The 16,154-nt window shown below is 42.5% G+C and overlaps 1 protein-coding gene across 1 annotated transcript; it reads left to right on the top strand.

The window, feature by feature from the left end:
* Positions 1-10,034: 10,034 nt before the first annotated feature.
* Positions 10,035-13,221, top strand: LOC310951202 (odorant receptor 131-2-like; the record flags this gene model as incomplete). The annotated part of the gene is made up of 3 exons (XM_083919324.1): positions 10,035-10,178; positions 12,282-13,072; positions 13,200-13,221. The coding sequence occupies 3 exons, from the start codon at positions 10,035-10,037 to the stop codon at positions 13,219-13,221; spliced, it is 957 nt and encodes a 318-aa protein (XP_083775450.1).
* Positions 13,222-16,154: the final 2,933 nt, after the last annotated feature.

Genomic DNA, 16,154 nt, shown 5'->3' on the forward strand with positions numbered 1-16,154 from the left:
ATTTACTCACCGAGGAGCCACCCATCGCGCACCGTGCCAGCCTCCAACCTGTTACCAACCATGCTATTGTTTAGATTGAACGAGTCATGCGGTGCCAGAAATCCCAGAGTGGTCAGCACCTGTGTGGGAATGGACAACCCCTGGCTCCTGGGCGTGTGTCGTTCTAAGTCTGGCCGCGGCTCCGCGCACAGCTCCAGTAACACTGGCCTCTGCAACCCGAAACGACTCATGAGCCAGTTGTCGTTATTTGCAAACAGATCTTCCCGCTCTCTAAACACCCTCTCACGGCTGACATAACCATTTGCGATGTCTTCTAACAAGGCCAAGGCTGCCATTGTTAATTCCATTTTTTATTAAATTGCGCATGCTTTTATATCCTTCTCCTTATTTTATATCCTGACGATTGCAAACACGTGTGTGTTAATTGTCCATTAATGTGTCTCTGATGAATTGTTTTCACATAACTAACAGTTTCCCAGCATCACCTCTAAGTGTCGCCAACGAAACAATAGCTGTAGAAACGTGCGTACGACAGCCATGAAGTTTGCGTGGCGCACCGCAGATTTCCACGGTCATTTCACTTTTGATACATCCGAACGTTGGCGTGGAAAATGGCGTACGCCACGTTTTTGTGCGTACGCAACATTGATACATGAGGCCTCTCTATGCATAGTATAAAACAAGAGGTCATTTTGTATGTGAACGGTAAACTTATTACCTTTTTATGTGACATAGGTGCCTGCAGGACTACCTGCAGATAACTAATAGATAAATATATAGATAAATAGATAGAAATACCATTAAAACAGTGCACAGACGCACAGTATGGAAGACAGAAGCTGCCAAACAAATAATAAATAAATGAATAAGTTGCTTTTTAGTTTAAGAAAACATTTAATTTGACTTCACTTTGTCCGTTTGTGGCTGTAGATTTCTCCTTAATTCATCAAAAGTTAACATTAGATAAAACATAAAATTATAAAAATAAGCTTAATTTTATGGGGACATATATTATAAATAATACAAAATAGTACTTACAAATATTTTGACATTTTTATATACTTAATATACAAACATATCCCTCGATCAAATTTAAGATCAATCTAGACAACAGCCTTGGTCCTCGTTAACTTCCTGTCAGCTGATGTCATTCACATTCACTGCAACAGGAATCAAACTGGGTCTAAAGGTATTCTGGATGTATAATGTTTGGGGATTTTGGTTTAATTCAAAATGCTATTTAGGTAATCATCAAATACATGCAGAAAACCTGACATACAAATTTTGATTCTGGTCGTTTTCTGGATGTTTAAATTCACTTAATACTAACAGTGTTAGTAAAATTTGAGGGCAGCAGGAGGGTTAACGTCAGTAAAGAACGGGGGAAGAGTCATGGTGATCTCAACCTGGTTTCTACATTTGATTCATAAAAACATGCAGAAAACAAAACTAACAGTATTTTCTGATTTATGGTTAAAAGAGATTTCTGTAAATATATCTCTATATTATAAATATGTCAAAATTAAACAAGAACGTTGAACTTGGTTTTATCAAATGTTCACGTTTCTGTTCTGGAAATGTAAGAAAAATAATACTTTATATTTTATACCTTAATGCCTCATTTGCATTTTTAAACATTACATTTCAAAGAACTTGTAATACAATAAATATTTTAATAATATAATACATTGTACCCTTTTCATCCTTTATAAAGACTTGACCTCTTTCTTAACAAATGATGCATTATATTTAATGCAGGGTGGACGCACACCACATGTTTCTTTGACTAAATCCCCAAAGCAAACATGGAAAGATTTGGATAATGAAGCAAGACGAGTAAAAGCAGCTCACAGCTGGACAAATACAATCGATCCTAAAGTTCAATACAATAAGGATACGCAATATTATCGCCAAAAACTACAGTGGGTGGTCACAACCACTCCAAACGTCCATTTGGACGAGTCAAACACATGAGAAGCAAATGTGTTATCCCTTACGACAGAAGAACAACAAAGTCTGGCTTCATTACCCAAAGAATTATGGTCTGAAGGTCCATCTGATGTAGGATTAATGAAAGGCGTCCCACCAGTGGTAATTAAAGGAAAAACAGAATATAGGCCGAAAGTTAAACAATATCCCTTAAAACCTGATGCAGAAGAAGGCATTGAGCCTGTAATTGAAGATCTAAAGAAAGCAGGAATTATAATTCCGTGCCTAGATTCACCCTGTAATACACCTATTCTTCCTGTCCAAAAAGCTGCGCCATCAATTTCTTGGCGCATGATACAGGACCTAAGAGCAATTAATGCTGCAGTACAACAAAGGGCACCGAATGTCCCCAATCCACACACATTGCTAAATTCTATGGATCCAAATGCAAAGTATTTCTCGGTCATAGACTTAAGCAATGCGTTCTGGTCGATTCCAATAAATAAAGATAGCCAACATTGGTTCGCATTTACGTTTAAAAATAAACGATATACATTCACAAGAGTAGCACAAGGCTATTGTGAAAGTCCCACAATTTTTGCTGAAGCAATTGCCAATTGTCTAGCAGACTTCAACCCCCCTAGAGGGAGCCAAATCCTCTCATATGTAGATGATATCATAATAAACTCCACAACAAAAGAGGATTGTAAAGAAGACACGTTATCTTTACTCAAATTTCTTGCTAAAACTGGCAACAAAGTAAGTAAAAGTAAATTACAATTGTGGAAAGAAGAAGTAAAATACCTAGGTCACACGTTGACCCAAAATGGCAAAACAGTAAATCAAGAAAGAAAAACAGCCATTTTGTCTGCACCAAGACCAATAACAAAAAGACACATGATGTCCTTTTTAGGACTTTGCAACTACTGCCGAGCGTGGGTAATGGATTACGCAGAAGTAACAAGACCTCTGCTTGATCTTATTTACTCTACACCTATGGCGTTAACAGATAAAATAATTTGGACAGAAACGGCAGAAAAAGCGTTTTGTAACATAAAACAAATGCTGGCTGGAACGACGGTACTTGCCTTACCAAACTATGATAAACATTTTATCCAAACTGTAGACTGTAAAAATGGATTTATGACATCAGTGTTATTACAAATACATGGGCAAAAACACAAACCCTTAGCCTACTATTCAACGCAACTGGACCCAGTGGCTAGAGCATCCCCGCCCTGTGTTCAGGCTGTGATCGCAGCACCAATGGCTGTACAGGCCTCTGCGGAAGTAGTATTGTTTCATCCAATAACACTACAAGTGCCACATGCAGTAGCAGCACTGTTATTACAAACAAAAATGACCTTTTTATCACCTGCCAGACATCTGTCATGCATGACTACACTTTTGTCGCAACCACATCTAAATATAGAAAGAAGCACAACATTAAATCCAGCCACGCTGATACCAGTATCAACAGATGGCACTAAACATGATTGTCTGCATGAAACACAGTTAGTGTACAAACCACGTCCTGATTTATTAGACACACCTTGAAACATGGCCATATAGTATTTGTTGATGGTTCTGCACGTAAGAATGCACAAGGACAAAATTGTGTAGGCTACGCTGTAACAACTATAGATAAATGCCTAAAAACAGGAAAATTACCATCTAATTTAATGGCATAGGCCGCTGAAATAGTAGCATTAACTGAAGCATGTAAATTATTTCAAAATAAGGACGTAACAATTTACACAGATAGCCAATTTGCATATGGCGCAGTACATCTATTCTGCCAACAGTGGAAACTTAGAGGTTTTAAAACGTCAACAGGAAAACCAATAACACACGACAAGTTATTACAGGAACTCTTAAAAGCTATAATGTTACCAAAATCTATTGCAGTGTGCAAGTGTGATGCCCACACAAGAAGAAAAGATATGGTTTCAATCGGCAATGCAATGGCAGACAAAGAAGCTAAATTAGCCGCACATCCTGTTTTGCATGTTTCAACGTCTCAAAATACACCAGTGACATGTGACATATTACAACAAAGACAACAACAAGCACCACAAACGGAGAAATCAATGTGGCAGAAAAAATTAGCTACAAAAATAAATGATATTTATATTGGACCCGATGGTAAGCCCTGGTTACCTCGATCGCTGTTCAAATGGGCTTCAATAATGAGCCATGGGCGTTGCCATGCCTCAAACGGGGGGATGACAGACTTATTGAACAGCTACTATACTACTTATGGGTTTAATACATATTCAAAAAAAATTTGTAATCAATGTTTAACATGCATTAAACATAACTCACAAGGACAACAACGTCCAAAACGAGGTGCATTTCCAAAACCAGAATATCCTTTTGAAGAAATACATATGGATTTCATAAAACTAAACAAAAGCAAAGGTGTAGAATACTGTTTAGTTATAATAGATGCCTTTTCCAAATGGGTAGAAAAGTTTCCATGTGCTAACCCTGATGCAATCACAGTAGCAAAAGCTATATGTAAAAGAATTGTCCCAACCTTTGGGATACCAAAAAGAATACGATCAGATAATGGCTCACATTTTGTAAACGACACAATAAATAAAATAGGAAAAAACCTAAAAATAGACTTAAAATACCATAGTGCTTATCACCCGGCCTCAGCTGGACTTGTTGAGAGATTCAATGGCACAATTAAAAATAAGCTAACCAAATGCATGAACGAAACTGGAAGACCATGGCCTGAATGTGTTGATTTAGTACAACTAAGTTTACACATTATGCCTACAGGCGAATGTAAATTGACTCCTTTTGAAACACTGTATGGTAGACCATATTATTTACCTGACTTACATTTAAAAATAAAAGACGAGCCTGACTCTGAGAAGACATTGGCAGACTATATGAGACAAACACTGAGCCATAGGAAATGTAAAGAAATCAATAATCTGCCTGATTTCCCTATATGCCCCCAGGAGGACAAAACTGTGACGCCTGGTGACCACGTGTTCGTGAAGGTGGTAAAAAGGAAGTGCTGGTCCAGTCCAAGGTGGGAGGGACCATTCCAAGTTATTCTCTCCACGCCTACTGCTGTGAAGATCGCTGAGAGGTCCAGCTGGATACATCTCTCACATTGCAAAGTGAGGACACTTAGTGATCTCGTTCCAACCGCTGAGTAGGGGAAGTCTGACTACAAAGGGGTTTGGAAACGCCTAGGTCCATTCGTCTCAACGTCAGTGAAGAAATCAACGATCCTCTCAGGTTAGTGGAACGAGAGCATAAGTGTGAAACCGTGTCAAAATACCAGAAAAGATGGCTGGCCTCCTGGACTGCAGGTGCAACGATGGTCGCACTGATGATCTTTGCTGCCCTCGCCCCGTGGATGTGGACAACACTTCAAGACCCGAAGGATGAAGAAATGGTTCCAGTGGTAAAAACTGTGATTGATGACTGTGATGATTCATTTCTTCTCCGTAACAGTACTGGTATGACGAGGTCTGTAAATCTCAGATTACGTAGGAAATGTTATCAAGACAGCGAGCAGGGTCATGGTAAGACTTTGATATACTGTAGTGATTACATTATTCTCACAGCAGAAGGTACTTGGTCACTTCAGGTTCTCAATAAATTATTGATGACATGTAAACACTTGTTCCGTAATCATAGCATGTGGACACCTATTGTTGAACCATACACACTCCACATACGACATCCTAGAGGTGATTATTATCGTAACCTCATTGGCAGGGAAGGGCATGGCTTACTGGAGGGGACTGGTGTGAGATTCTGCTGAAGTTTCTGACACCCATAACTGTGATTTTTCTCCTATGCTGTGTATTCATCACGTGCATCGTGCCTTGTCTACAATCCCTGATGTCCAAGATGATAAGCAGAACCACGGCCGAGGCTCTGTTATATCAGCAGGAGAGCCTGGCCCTGATAACTGCACATGCACATAACGAAGGATCCACCACAGCAGACACACACTTATACTGTGATGGCTGTGAGGAGTGTGCACTGGCTGACATAAAATACATTGTCTAAACTGATTACCTCTGAGTGTAAAGAAATGTTGTTTTCGAACCTGACGACTGTACTGAAAGCTCTGCCAAGAGAATGGTATGTGTCTGATATGAGAAAGAATAATAACAATTCTGATAAACAGGAGGGAAATGTTAAAGAAATGTATAAAATATTATCAGAAATGTTCTTTTCATGCATATAATACAAAGTGTTTTTTTAGAGTGTTTGTTGCAAAGTATGTGCCTGCATGTCTAACCAATTATATTTGACCCATCTGGGGAAAGTTTGATAACGTGTTCCCTCCCTAGAAGAGAACTGTGGGAGCAAAAGCAGCTGTGACCTTGTAGAAACTCTTGTGTGGAAAATAGTATCTGTATGTAACTAGTTAATTATTATTCATGAGTGACTTATGATTATTCATGCAAACTTCAAATAAAAGGACACAGGGAAGAATGGAGAGTCGGAGAGGTTTATGAGGACCGGACCTGTGCGTGCGATTACCTCTGCTCTCCCCGTGTCGAGATACGTTAAGTGTTTCTTGTCTCTGATCGATGAAGCCTCCAATGTGTTGTTCTGTCTGACAACTGAAAGATTTGACATGTGTTGCGTTTGTCAAAGCAACAGAAATATTTTGACAAATATGTCTGGAGCTGCGAAACATATTTGATGTCGCAGCGTATAAGTAGTTATATGATATAATCAATTATTACCTGTTATAGAAAATATTGTAAGCTAATTTCTCACCACATATCGAGCGTACGGGGAGCCACCATTATGCAAGAAACTCCAGATTAGCCTAGGGCAGGGAAAGGTGCTGGGCAGCTTTAGCAGGGGACCCCAAACTTCCCTTTCCCGAGCCTCTATAACCAGCTCTAACTGGGGGATCCCAAGGCGTTCCCAGGACCAGTGTGGAGATCTAATCTCTCCACCTGGTCCTGGATCTTCCCCGAGGTCTCCTTCCAGGTAGGGAATGAGTCCTGACCCCCAAGTGAAGGAGTTCAAGGACCTCGGAATCATGTTCACGAGTGAGGGGACGATGGAGCGTGAGTTTGGCCGGAGAATCAGAGCAGCGGGGGCGGTGCTGCAGTCGCTCTACCGCACCGTTGTGATGAAAAGAGAGCTGAGGAAGGCAAAGCTCTACCGATCAGTCCTGGTTCCTACCCTCACCTGTGGTCATGAAAGCTGGGTCAGGACCCAAAGAACCAGGTCGCGGGTACAAGCGGCCGAAATGGGTTCCTCAGGAGAGGGGCTGGAGTTTCCCTTAGAGAGAGGGGGAGAAGTTCAGCCATCCGTGAAGAACTCGGAGTAGAGCCGCTGCTCCTTTGTGTTGAAAGGAGCCAGTTGAGGTGGTTCAGGATCATCTGGTAAGCATGAACCCTGGGCGCCTCCCTAGGGAGGTGTTCCAGGCACGTCCAGCTGGGAGGAGGCCTTGAGGAAGACCCAGGACCAGGTGGAGAGATAAGATTTCCACACTGGCCCTGGGAACGCCTCAGGATCCCCCAGTTAGAGCTGCTTAATGTGGCCCGGGAAAGGGAAGTTTGGGCTCCCCTGCTGGAGCTGCTGCCCCCGCAACGCAAACTGATCAGGGGGGCCGGTGATGTCGTGGGGGAGGAGCTGGACACCCTGACGACCGTGGCAGAGAGGAGGATGCTGTCCAGGCTCCGTTCTATCCTGGACCAAGTCTCCCACCCTCTCTACGACACACTGGCCCAGCAGAGGAGCACCTTCAGCAGAAGACTCCTTGCATCCTGATGCACCACAGGAAATCTTTCCTGCCTGTGGTCATTAAACTATACAACGCATCCCTCGGAGAGTCAAATTCTAGTCTTTTCTAATATATGTTTAGTCCGTATAATATTTGTTGTTTGTAGATCTGGAGCTGTTTAACCAAAATAGTTTCCCCACCAGGGATTATTAAAGTATTTCTGATTCTGATTCACCGTACTGCCCCAAGCTAATCAGTGTTAGCCACGTCCAGCTGTTCACAACTCTTTCGGATTTCTCCGTTAATACTTCATACACAAAAAAAACTGTCTCTAAGGCATATTTGATGTATGTAAGTGCTGGAAAAGACCATGGGATGATTTTGCGCAACAATTCCACTTTAAGCTCCTCCTGGCTCCACTGTAGTGCAAGGCCAAGTTTAGAACCAGTAACAAAGTGGAATTGAAAGAAGAATTGTATGCTTCTGAGCTTTTTTATTCCTCTTATCAGTGTTGGGCACATGGCACGGGTCACCTGCACATATGTGAAGGCAACATTAATGCAGAACCATATAAACAGCTTCTGGAGGATCATATGCTGCCAGGTAGACAACGTCTTCTTCAGGAAAGACCTTGCATATTTCTGCAAGATGATGCCAAACCACTTCAGAATCAGGTTAATGGGTATGTGAGTCGTAGGTCCATAAGTTTCAGTCAGAGTCTTTAGCTATGTTCCAAAGCCTGATGGCAGAGGGGTAGAAACTGTCCTTGTGGCGGGAGGTTTTGGTCCTGATAGACCAAAACCAGCTTCGGCCGGGTCTGTCTGTCTGACGTTCCTGTCTGTTAAAGGGAAGGTTTTCATTGCCACTGTACTCTACGGGGGAATTGTTGGGTCTCTGTAAATCATAAATAAGTCATAGAGTGTGGTCTTTACCTACTCTGTAAAGTGTCCTGAGATAACTTTTTGGTTGTGATTTGGCACTATAAATAAAATTGAATTGAATTGAATACTTTGATTCTAACAGTAACACCCATTGGAGCATTTTGAAACGCAAACCATGACAAAGGACAGCCCAAACTGTTAAACTGCTAAAATCCTACATCAAGCAAGAATGAGAGCAACTGGTCTCCTCAGTTCCTTAATGGTTCCAGAGTGCTGTTAAATTGTAAACATGACCCTGTCACAACTGTTTTCTCCCATCAAATATTCCTTCATTCATCCATCTTCAACCTCTTTTCCCTGTCGGGGTCGTTGGGGGGCTGGAGCCGATCCCAGCTGACATCGGGCGTGAGGCGGGGTCCACCCTGGACAGGACGCCAGTCTATCACAGGACACATAGAGACGAACAGAGACAGACAACCTTTCACACCTACGGGTGATTTAGAGTCATCAATGAACCTAACACCTGCACTTCTTTGGACTGTGGGAGGAAACCAGAGAACCCAGACAAAACCCACGCAGACACGGGGAGAACATGCAAACTCCACACAGAAGGGCAGTTACAATTTTCTCATTTGATGTGTTGTTTTGTGCTATTTTCAATCACACACTGTTTTAATGATTTGCTAAACATTGCTTTCTGTTTTTATTTACATTTTTTACACAGTGTCGCCCAGCTTTTGGTAACGGGGTTGTAGAAAAGCAAATGTGAAACCATTCCTAAAAAAAACACACCTCTCAACATGAACACACACACACACACAAACACAGAGACACACGCAAAGACTCCAACACACACACACACACACACACACACACACACACACACACACACACACACACACACACACACACACACACACACACACACACACACACACACAATATGAGCCAGTGTAATCCCAAACGTGTTCCTTCCACATATATAAAACTGCATCAAAACCCACAACAGACTGGTGTTACATGTAGCGTCCTGCTGGGTAGGTCTTTCTAATCATGCTTACTGTTTTAACTGATGCTGTATGGACTGCAAAACACTGTCTTTGTGTATAGCATCATGTCATCCTGTATAACTGTTTGCAATATGTAATTAGAAGGGTCTTTTCTGTAACATTTATAGTGTAATATATGGGATAACTGCCTTCCTACAGTGGCGGTTCCTCTTAGAGCGTTATTATTATTATACTAGCGAACACCGCTGCATCATCTGCATGTAATTATTTCAGAATTAGCTGAATAGTTCAGGACGGAGACAGAAAATACTCCACAAAGAGGCAGGGGATTTCGAATTGTGTAGGATGTAGAAGAGAAGGATTGATTCCACTCTCATGACACATTTGTTATTCTCAGATTTGTTAATTTGTAGTTCTTTGGAGGACACAAAATAATATTTATAACCTTTTTTTTTTTTGACAGGACGGAGATTGACATTTTAAAAGATGAATTTTTCATCCGTCAACGCTAATTCAACTGGTCGGGACAACTTTGCCGCAGCTGTGACCAAAAATGTGATTGTCACAGCCCTCTGCATTTCCATTAACTACATCAATGGAACTCTGGTCCACACCTTTAGGAAGCACCAGGTCTGAATTGTTTTCTTATTGTTTGTGTATGTGCGAGGAGGAAAACGTGACCGAGTCAAACACGCTGAATCTCTGCCTCTCTCTCCCTCTCTCTCCCTCTCAGCTTGAAGCAAACAGGTGTTATTTTGAAATTCATTGATTTTATTGTTTTTATAGCTTTAAAAGTAATCTATCAACCTAAAGAAAAGGATTATTCATCTGATTTGGGTCCCTGCTTCAAATCTTATATTGAGATATTGTGATACACTCACTCACTCATCTTCAGCCTCTTATCCGGGGTCGGGTCCTGGGGGCAGCAGCTCCAGCAGGGGACCCCAAACTTCCCTTTCCCGGCCCACATTAACCAGCTCTAACTGGAGGATCCTGAGGCGTTCCCAGGCAAGTGTGGAGATCCTCCCAGCTGGACGTGCCTGGAACTCCTCCCTAGGGAGGCGCCCAGGGTTCATCCTTACCAGATGATCCTGAACCACCTCAACTGGCTCCTTTCAACGCAAAGGAGCAGCAGCTCTACTCCGAGTTCCTCACGGATGGCTGAACTTCTCCCCCTCTCTCTAAGGGAGACTCCAACCACCCTCTTGAGGAAACTTGTACCCGCAACCTTGTTCTTTCGGTCATGACCCAGCTTTAATGACCATAGGTAGGAACAAAGATTGACTGGTAGATCGAGAGCTTTGCCTTCTGGCTTAGATCTCTTTTCATCACAACAGTAGAGCGACTGCAAACCCCCCAAGCTTTACCAGGGAGACTGAGTAGTGTGATATCCTTGTAATTGGCACACACCCTCTGGTCCCCCTTTTTAAACAGGGGAACCACCACCCCGGTCTGCCACTCCCTTGGCACTGTCCCAGACTTCCATGTAATGTTCAAGAGACGTGTCGACCAAGACTGCCCCTCCCAACCCAAAGCTTTCAGCATTTCTGGATGAATCTCATGGATCCCTGGGGTTTTGCCACTGTGGAGTTGTTTCACTACCTCAGTGACTTCCGCCAGGGATATTGACAATGATTCCCCACCAGCCTCCAGCTCTGCCTCTACAAAAGAGGGCGTGTTAGTCGGATTAAGGAGTTCCTCAAAGTGCTCCTTCAACCCCCCTCATCAGCTGAGGTCACCTGCGTCCCGTAGTTACTGTAAACAACTTGGACGGTTCCCCGTTTCCCCCTCCTGAGATGTCGAATGGTTTTCCAGAAGCACCTCGGTGCCGCCGAAAGTCCTTCTCCAGGACTTCTCCGAACTCCTCCCACAATGACACAGCAAAGGCTGCAGCCCTTCTGGCCTGTCGATACCTTGCAACTCCCTCCCAGAGTCCTCTGGGATAACAGATCCTGGAAGGTCAGTAGGACAGCTTCCCTGACCCCCGGTGTCCAGCGTGGTTGTTGAGGGTTATCGCCCCTTCAGACCTTGTGGCCACAGCTCACCACTGCAGCTTCAGCAATGGAAGCTTTGAACATTGCCCACTCCGGTTTAATTCCCCCAACCTCCACAGGGATGCCAGAAAAGCTCTGAGTTGAAGATCTCTCGGACATGGGCCTCCTTCAGACCTTCCCAGTTCATAGAGTTTATCACCCTACCACCCGCAGGCGTAACGAGGCGACCCTCTCGTCCACCGCCCAACACCGCTGCCCGGTTTATTTATAAACATATAAATAAATAAAATGGAGAGTTAAATAGGAAAGTAAATAAATACTAGAATTAAAAAAAATAAAGTAAAAAAAGTAGCAAGGTTATTTATTTATCATATGGTTTATTTATGTATTTATTTAAACAGCAAGTCAATTATTTACTGAATCAATTTAGAGTAAAAGTCTGTATTTGTACCTTGAAATAGGAATTTCAGGACATTTCTGATACATAACTATCACTACAAGTGCAATTCGACATGACGATTGTTGTGTACTTTACAACAAAAGAAATTTATAGTCAGCATTTTTGATTTACAGCATGTATGACTACCAACACATATCAAATCAGCACCAAAGCATCGTTAGAGTATCGAATCGTGAGAGAAGCATGTCGGCCCTGATTGGCTGCTTTTAATCAACTACTGTACTATTTAGTTCATTACAACAGCTCTGAACTAAATAAAATCTTAATTCTATCCTCCAGATTTTCAACACAAACCCTCGCTACATTCTGTTCATCCACCTGGTGATAAATGACATGACGCAGCTGCTCCTGTCCACTCTTCTTCACATCATCAGCTACACCCTGCACACCATCAGCGTCCCCTTCTGCATCCTCCTGCTGACCGTCACTATCGTCACCACCCTCAACACCCCGCTGAACTTGGCTGGCATGGCGGTCGAGTGCTACATCGCCATCTGCGTCCCCTTCCGCCACGTACAGATCTGTACCGTCAGGAAGACCCACATACTGATTGGTCTGATCTGGGTTGTGAGCGCGTTGTCCATCCTGCCTGATATCTTCATCCTTCTGGCTACGGAGCAAATTAACTTCTTTCACTCTAAAGTTTTATGTTCTAGGGATTTTGTGTTCAGGAGCTCATACAGCCTGAAGAAGAGGGATGGTTCACACATTGTTTGTCTCGTCCTGGTCTGGCTCATACTCTTCTACACTTATTTCAGGATTCTGTTTGTTGCCAAGGATGCGACTTTAGACATTAGAAAAGCCAGAAACACTATTCTCCTCCATGGTTTTCAGCTGCTGTTGTGTATGCTAATGTACGTGAGACCCATCTTTCAACAAGGTCTGCTCTACTTATTGCCCAAAGCATATCGGGACATACGCTTTGCCAGCTACGTCATTGTCCAGATCCTTCCACGGTTCGTTAGTCCCATTGTGTATGGACTGCGAGACCAGACCTTCAGAAAACACATGAGACAGTATCTGCTATGTAAAGTGGGCGTGAATACAGCAAGGCCTACAATGAAACCGCAGTGAGTTCAAAAATAAAGCTGAAGTTGGTAACTTTTCGTGAGAAAATCATTATCCCCCCCCCCCCCCCCCCCATGTTGCTTAAAACAGTCACTATATCGTGACGTCTTTGTTCCCGTCTGCCTCCAGAGGCTTCCCTGTGTGCTCCTAAGGACATCCGCTAGTTTCCATCGCACCCGAAGAAAAACCTTCGCTTACGCAACATCAACAACTGCTCTGAACTCAAACTATGAAACTAGGCAGTGCCGACCGAATAGAATCAATATTATGTTACTGTGCGGCATATTTCTCGCATAAAGTCTGTGGATGTTCTCGTGTGTCCAAGTCGTCGTTCTCCTCAAAGCAATTTCAGTCCAAAGCAACTGGACTTGGTTATTTGTCTAGGAAGACGTTTCACCTCTCATCCAAGAGGCTTCATCAGTTCATGTACGCATCTGACCAGGCTGGGACTGGACTAGGACCAGGACCTGGTCAGACGCGTCCATGAACTGATGAAGCCTCTTGGATGAGAGGTGAAACGTCTTCCTGGACAAATGACACAAAACAACTGACACAAAACACAAAACACCACAAAAACATGAAGAAACAACTAAAAACAGACACAAAACACCACAAAAAGATGACAAAGCGACTAAAAACAGATGAAAACACCACAAAAACATGATGAAACAACTAAAAACAGACGAAAACACCACAAAAACATGACAAAACGACTACAAACAGACACAAAACTTGACAAAATGATTAAAAACAGACAAAAACACCACAAAAACATGACAAAACGACTAAAAACAGATGAAAACACCACAAAAAGATGACAAAACAACTAAAAACTGACGCAAAACACCACAAAAACATGACAAAACAACTAAAAACAGAAGACAACACCACAAAAACGTGATGAAACGACTAAAAACAGACGCAAAACACGACAAAAAGATGACGAAACGACTAAAAACAGATGAAAACACCACAAAAACGTGACAAAACGACTAAAAACAGGCGCAAAACACCACAAAATGTACGTATGTAAATGTGTATGTTATATGTACCGTATTTCCGCAATATAAGGCGCACCTAAAAACCTTCACATTTCACTCTCACTCTTAAAAGGCATTTATATAGATAAAAATCTATATAAAGTACAACTTTACAACTATTCCATTGCATTTAACATAATTTGAAAAACACACGTGTATGTTAAAGGACTTGTCATTTCCATTTTTAATCTAAAAGACTATGACTGAATTTAAAATGAACACAGGGTGATATGGGTCCCTCATAACTGCTTGTTTGTCGAAAGACGTTTTAGTTTCAAGATGATGAACCGTGTATATTGCATGCTTATTTTGTGGAAGTAAACATGATTGAGAAAGTGAATAACAGGGCTAGGTCACCGTGTTCAGGGGACATGATAAGCACATTCTGTTTAGAAAAAAATAGAACTGTATTTGGGCATGATGACGTCTGGACACAAAGTAGACCCTACTGATGGTAAATGTATGAGTGTGTATTGGAAAGACTGTGAGACCTCTCTGCTGACTCCTTCTCGTAGACCTTTCTATTTTTATAATACATTGTTCTACCATAACTTGGTGACCCCGCCGTGATCGGTTTGGACCTGCTCGCTGGGACGACGGCTGAGCTCACCATTGCAGGGGCTGTGCAGAAGGCGCCATTAAGGTAGGAACTTTTATCCCATCTCGCACAGTTGTATGCCTGTTCAGGCTCAGCCTCGACACAGGGTAGTGTTATGGAGGTGCATCCCAAGTTGAACAGGCTGAGTCAGCTGGGAGGCCTCTGGCTGTCTTGTGTGTTCCTGCATGCAGGGCGAGCTTTGCAGGCCAACGTTTTTTTCCCCCACACGCGCACGCTTTACCTCTGCTGCTACAACTCCATCTAAGGGGAAACACTGTAGCCATAAACGTTATTGTAATGTTGCATTGAAGTAGAAAGTTCGGGAGCTTCTGACACACTTTTGACTAAAGCTAGCTCGCTCTAGCAAACTAGCTAACCGTTAGCTAGCTTAGTGATTGACATTTCGCACCTACTACGGAGAAATTGGACATTATATTCAAATACGACGTCAAATGGACTGAAAAATACCAAAGCAATGAAAACTAATGCAATTTGTAAAGGGGGGGGGATCTCCCCATGCTTAAATGAGTTATCGTTAATTAATAACATAAGCATTATTTCATGTTAAAGCGGTATTTGCTGTCCTTTTGATGCAGAACCCGTCAAAACTTCACTGCACTGTCGTCCCATGGTCTACTAATCCTAAATGCACTCCTGTCTCTATTGATCGCCTGCGATGTTTATGTTTTTTGCGCTCTTACCTACTTTATACTGGGGTCCGTTTCACAAAGCAGGTTCAAAAAACTCTGAGTTTAACCCTGAACTCTGAGTTGATCTACTCTGAGATAGGAAACTCTGAGTTTTCGGTTCCAGAACAGCAGATTTGCGTTAGGTTGATCAACTCAGAGTAGTTTGACCTGGAGTTAAGCTTGTGCACCACAACTAAAAAAAGACAGCATCAATGGAGCCCTGATTCGACGAGTCACCATGGCAACGGGGAAGCGGAGGGCTACGCTACAACTACAACTGTAAATATTAATGCGCTCATACGGAGAGTTTGAGCAGGTTTACACCGCTGCAGCAGCAAAAGAGAGGGAGACGGTGCGGGAGAACATTGCTGCTCGGGTCAGTGCGTAAGTTTAAATGTAGTCCTGTTGTAATCACAGTAATATCACAGGGGAAACTGCTTGAGTGGGAGCCTATTAATTTATTTCATTTAAGTGCATTCCCACGGGGGAGAAGCGCACTTGGTAGCAGCTTAAGATGAAACATAAAAACATACAGGTATTCAAACAGGTAAAACCTCAGCACTGTCTCATGGTGACGCCTCATTTTGAGCAGGTTTTACATGGTAAAGTAAATATTACTGTAAGTGGCTGTTTTTTATACAACATATAAATGTTGTATAAAAAACTCCCATTTGCATAAAACGCAGCGCAACACACAATATCTGCTGTGATATGAGAGCATTACTGGTTGTTAATGTTGGAAATGTAAGGAGGGGTG

This window comes from Echiichthys vipera, assembly GCF_963691815.1.
Source record: "Echiichthys vipera genome assembly, chromosome: 9".
NCBI lineage: Eukaryota > Metazoa > Chordata > Actinopteri > Perciformes > Trachinidae > Echiichthys > Echiichthys vipera.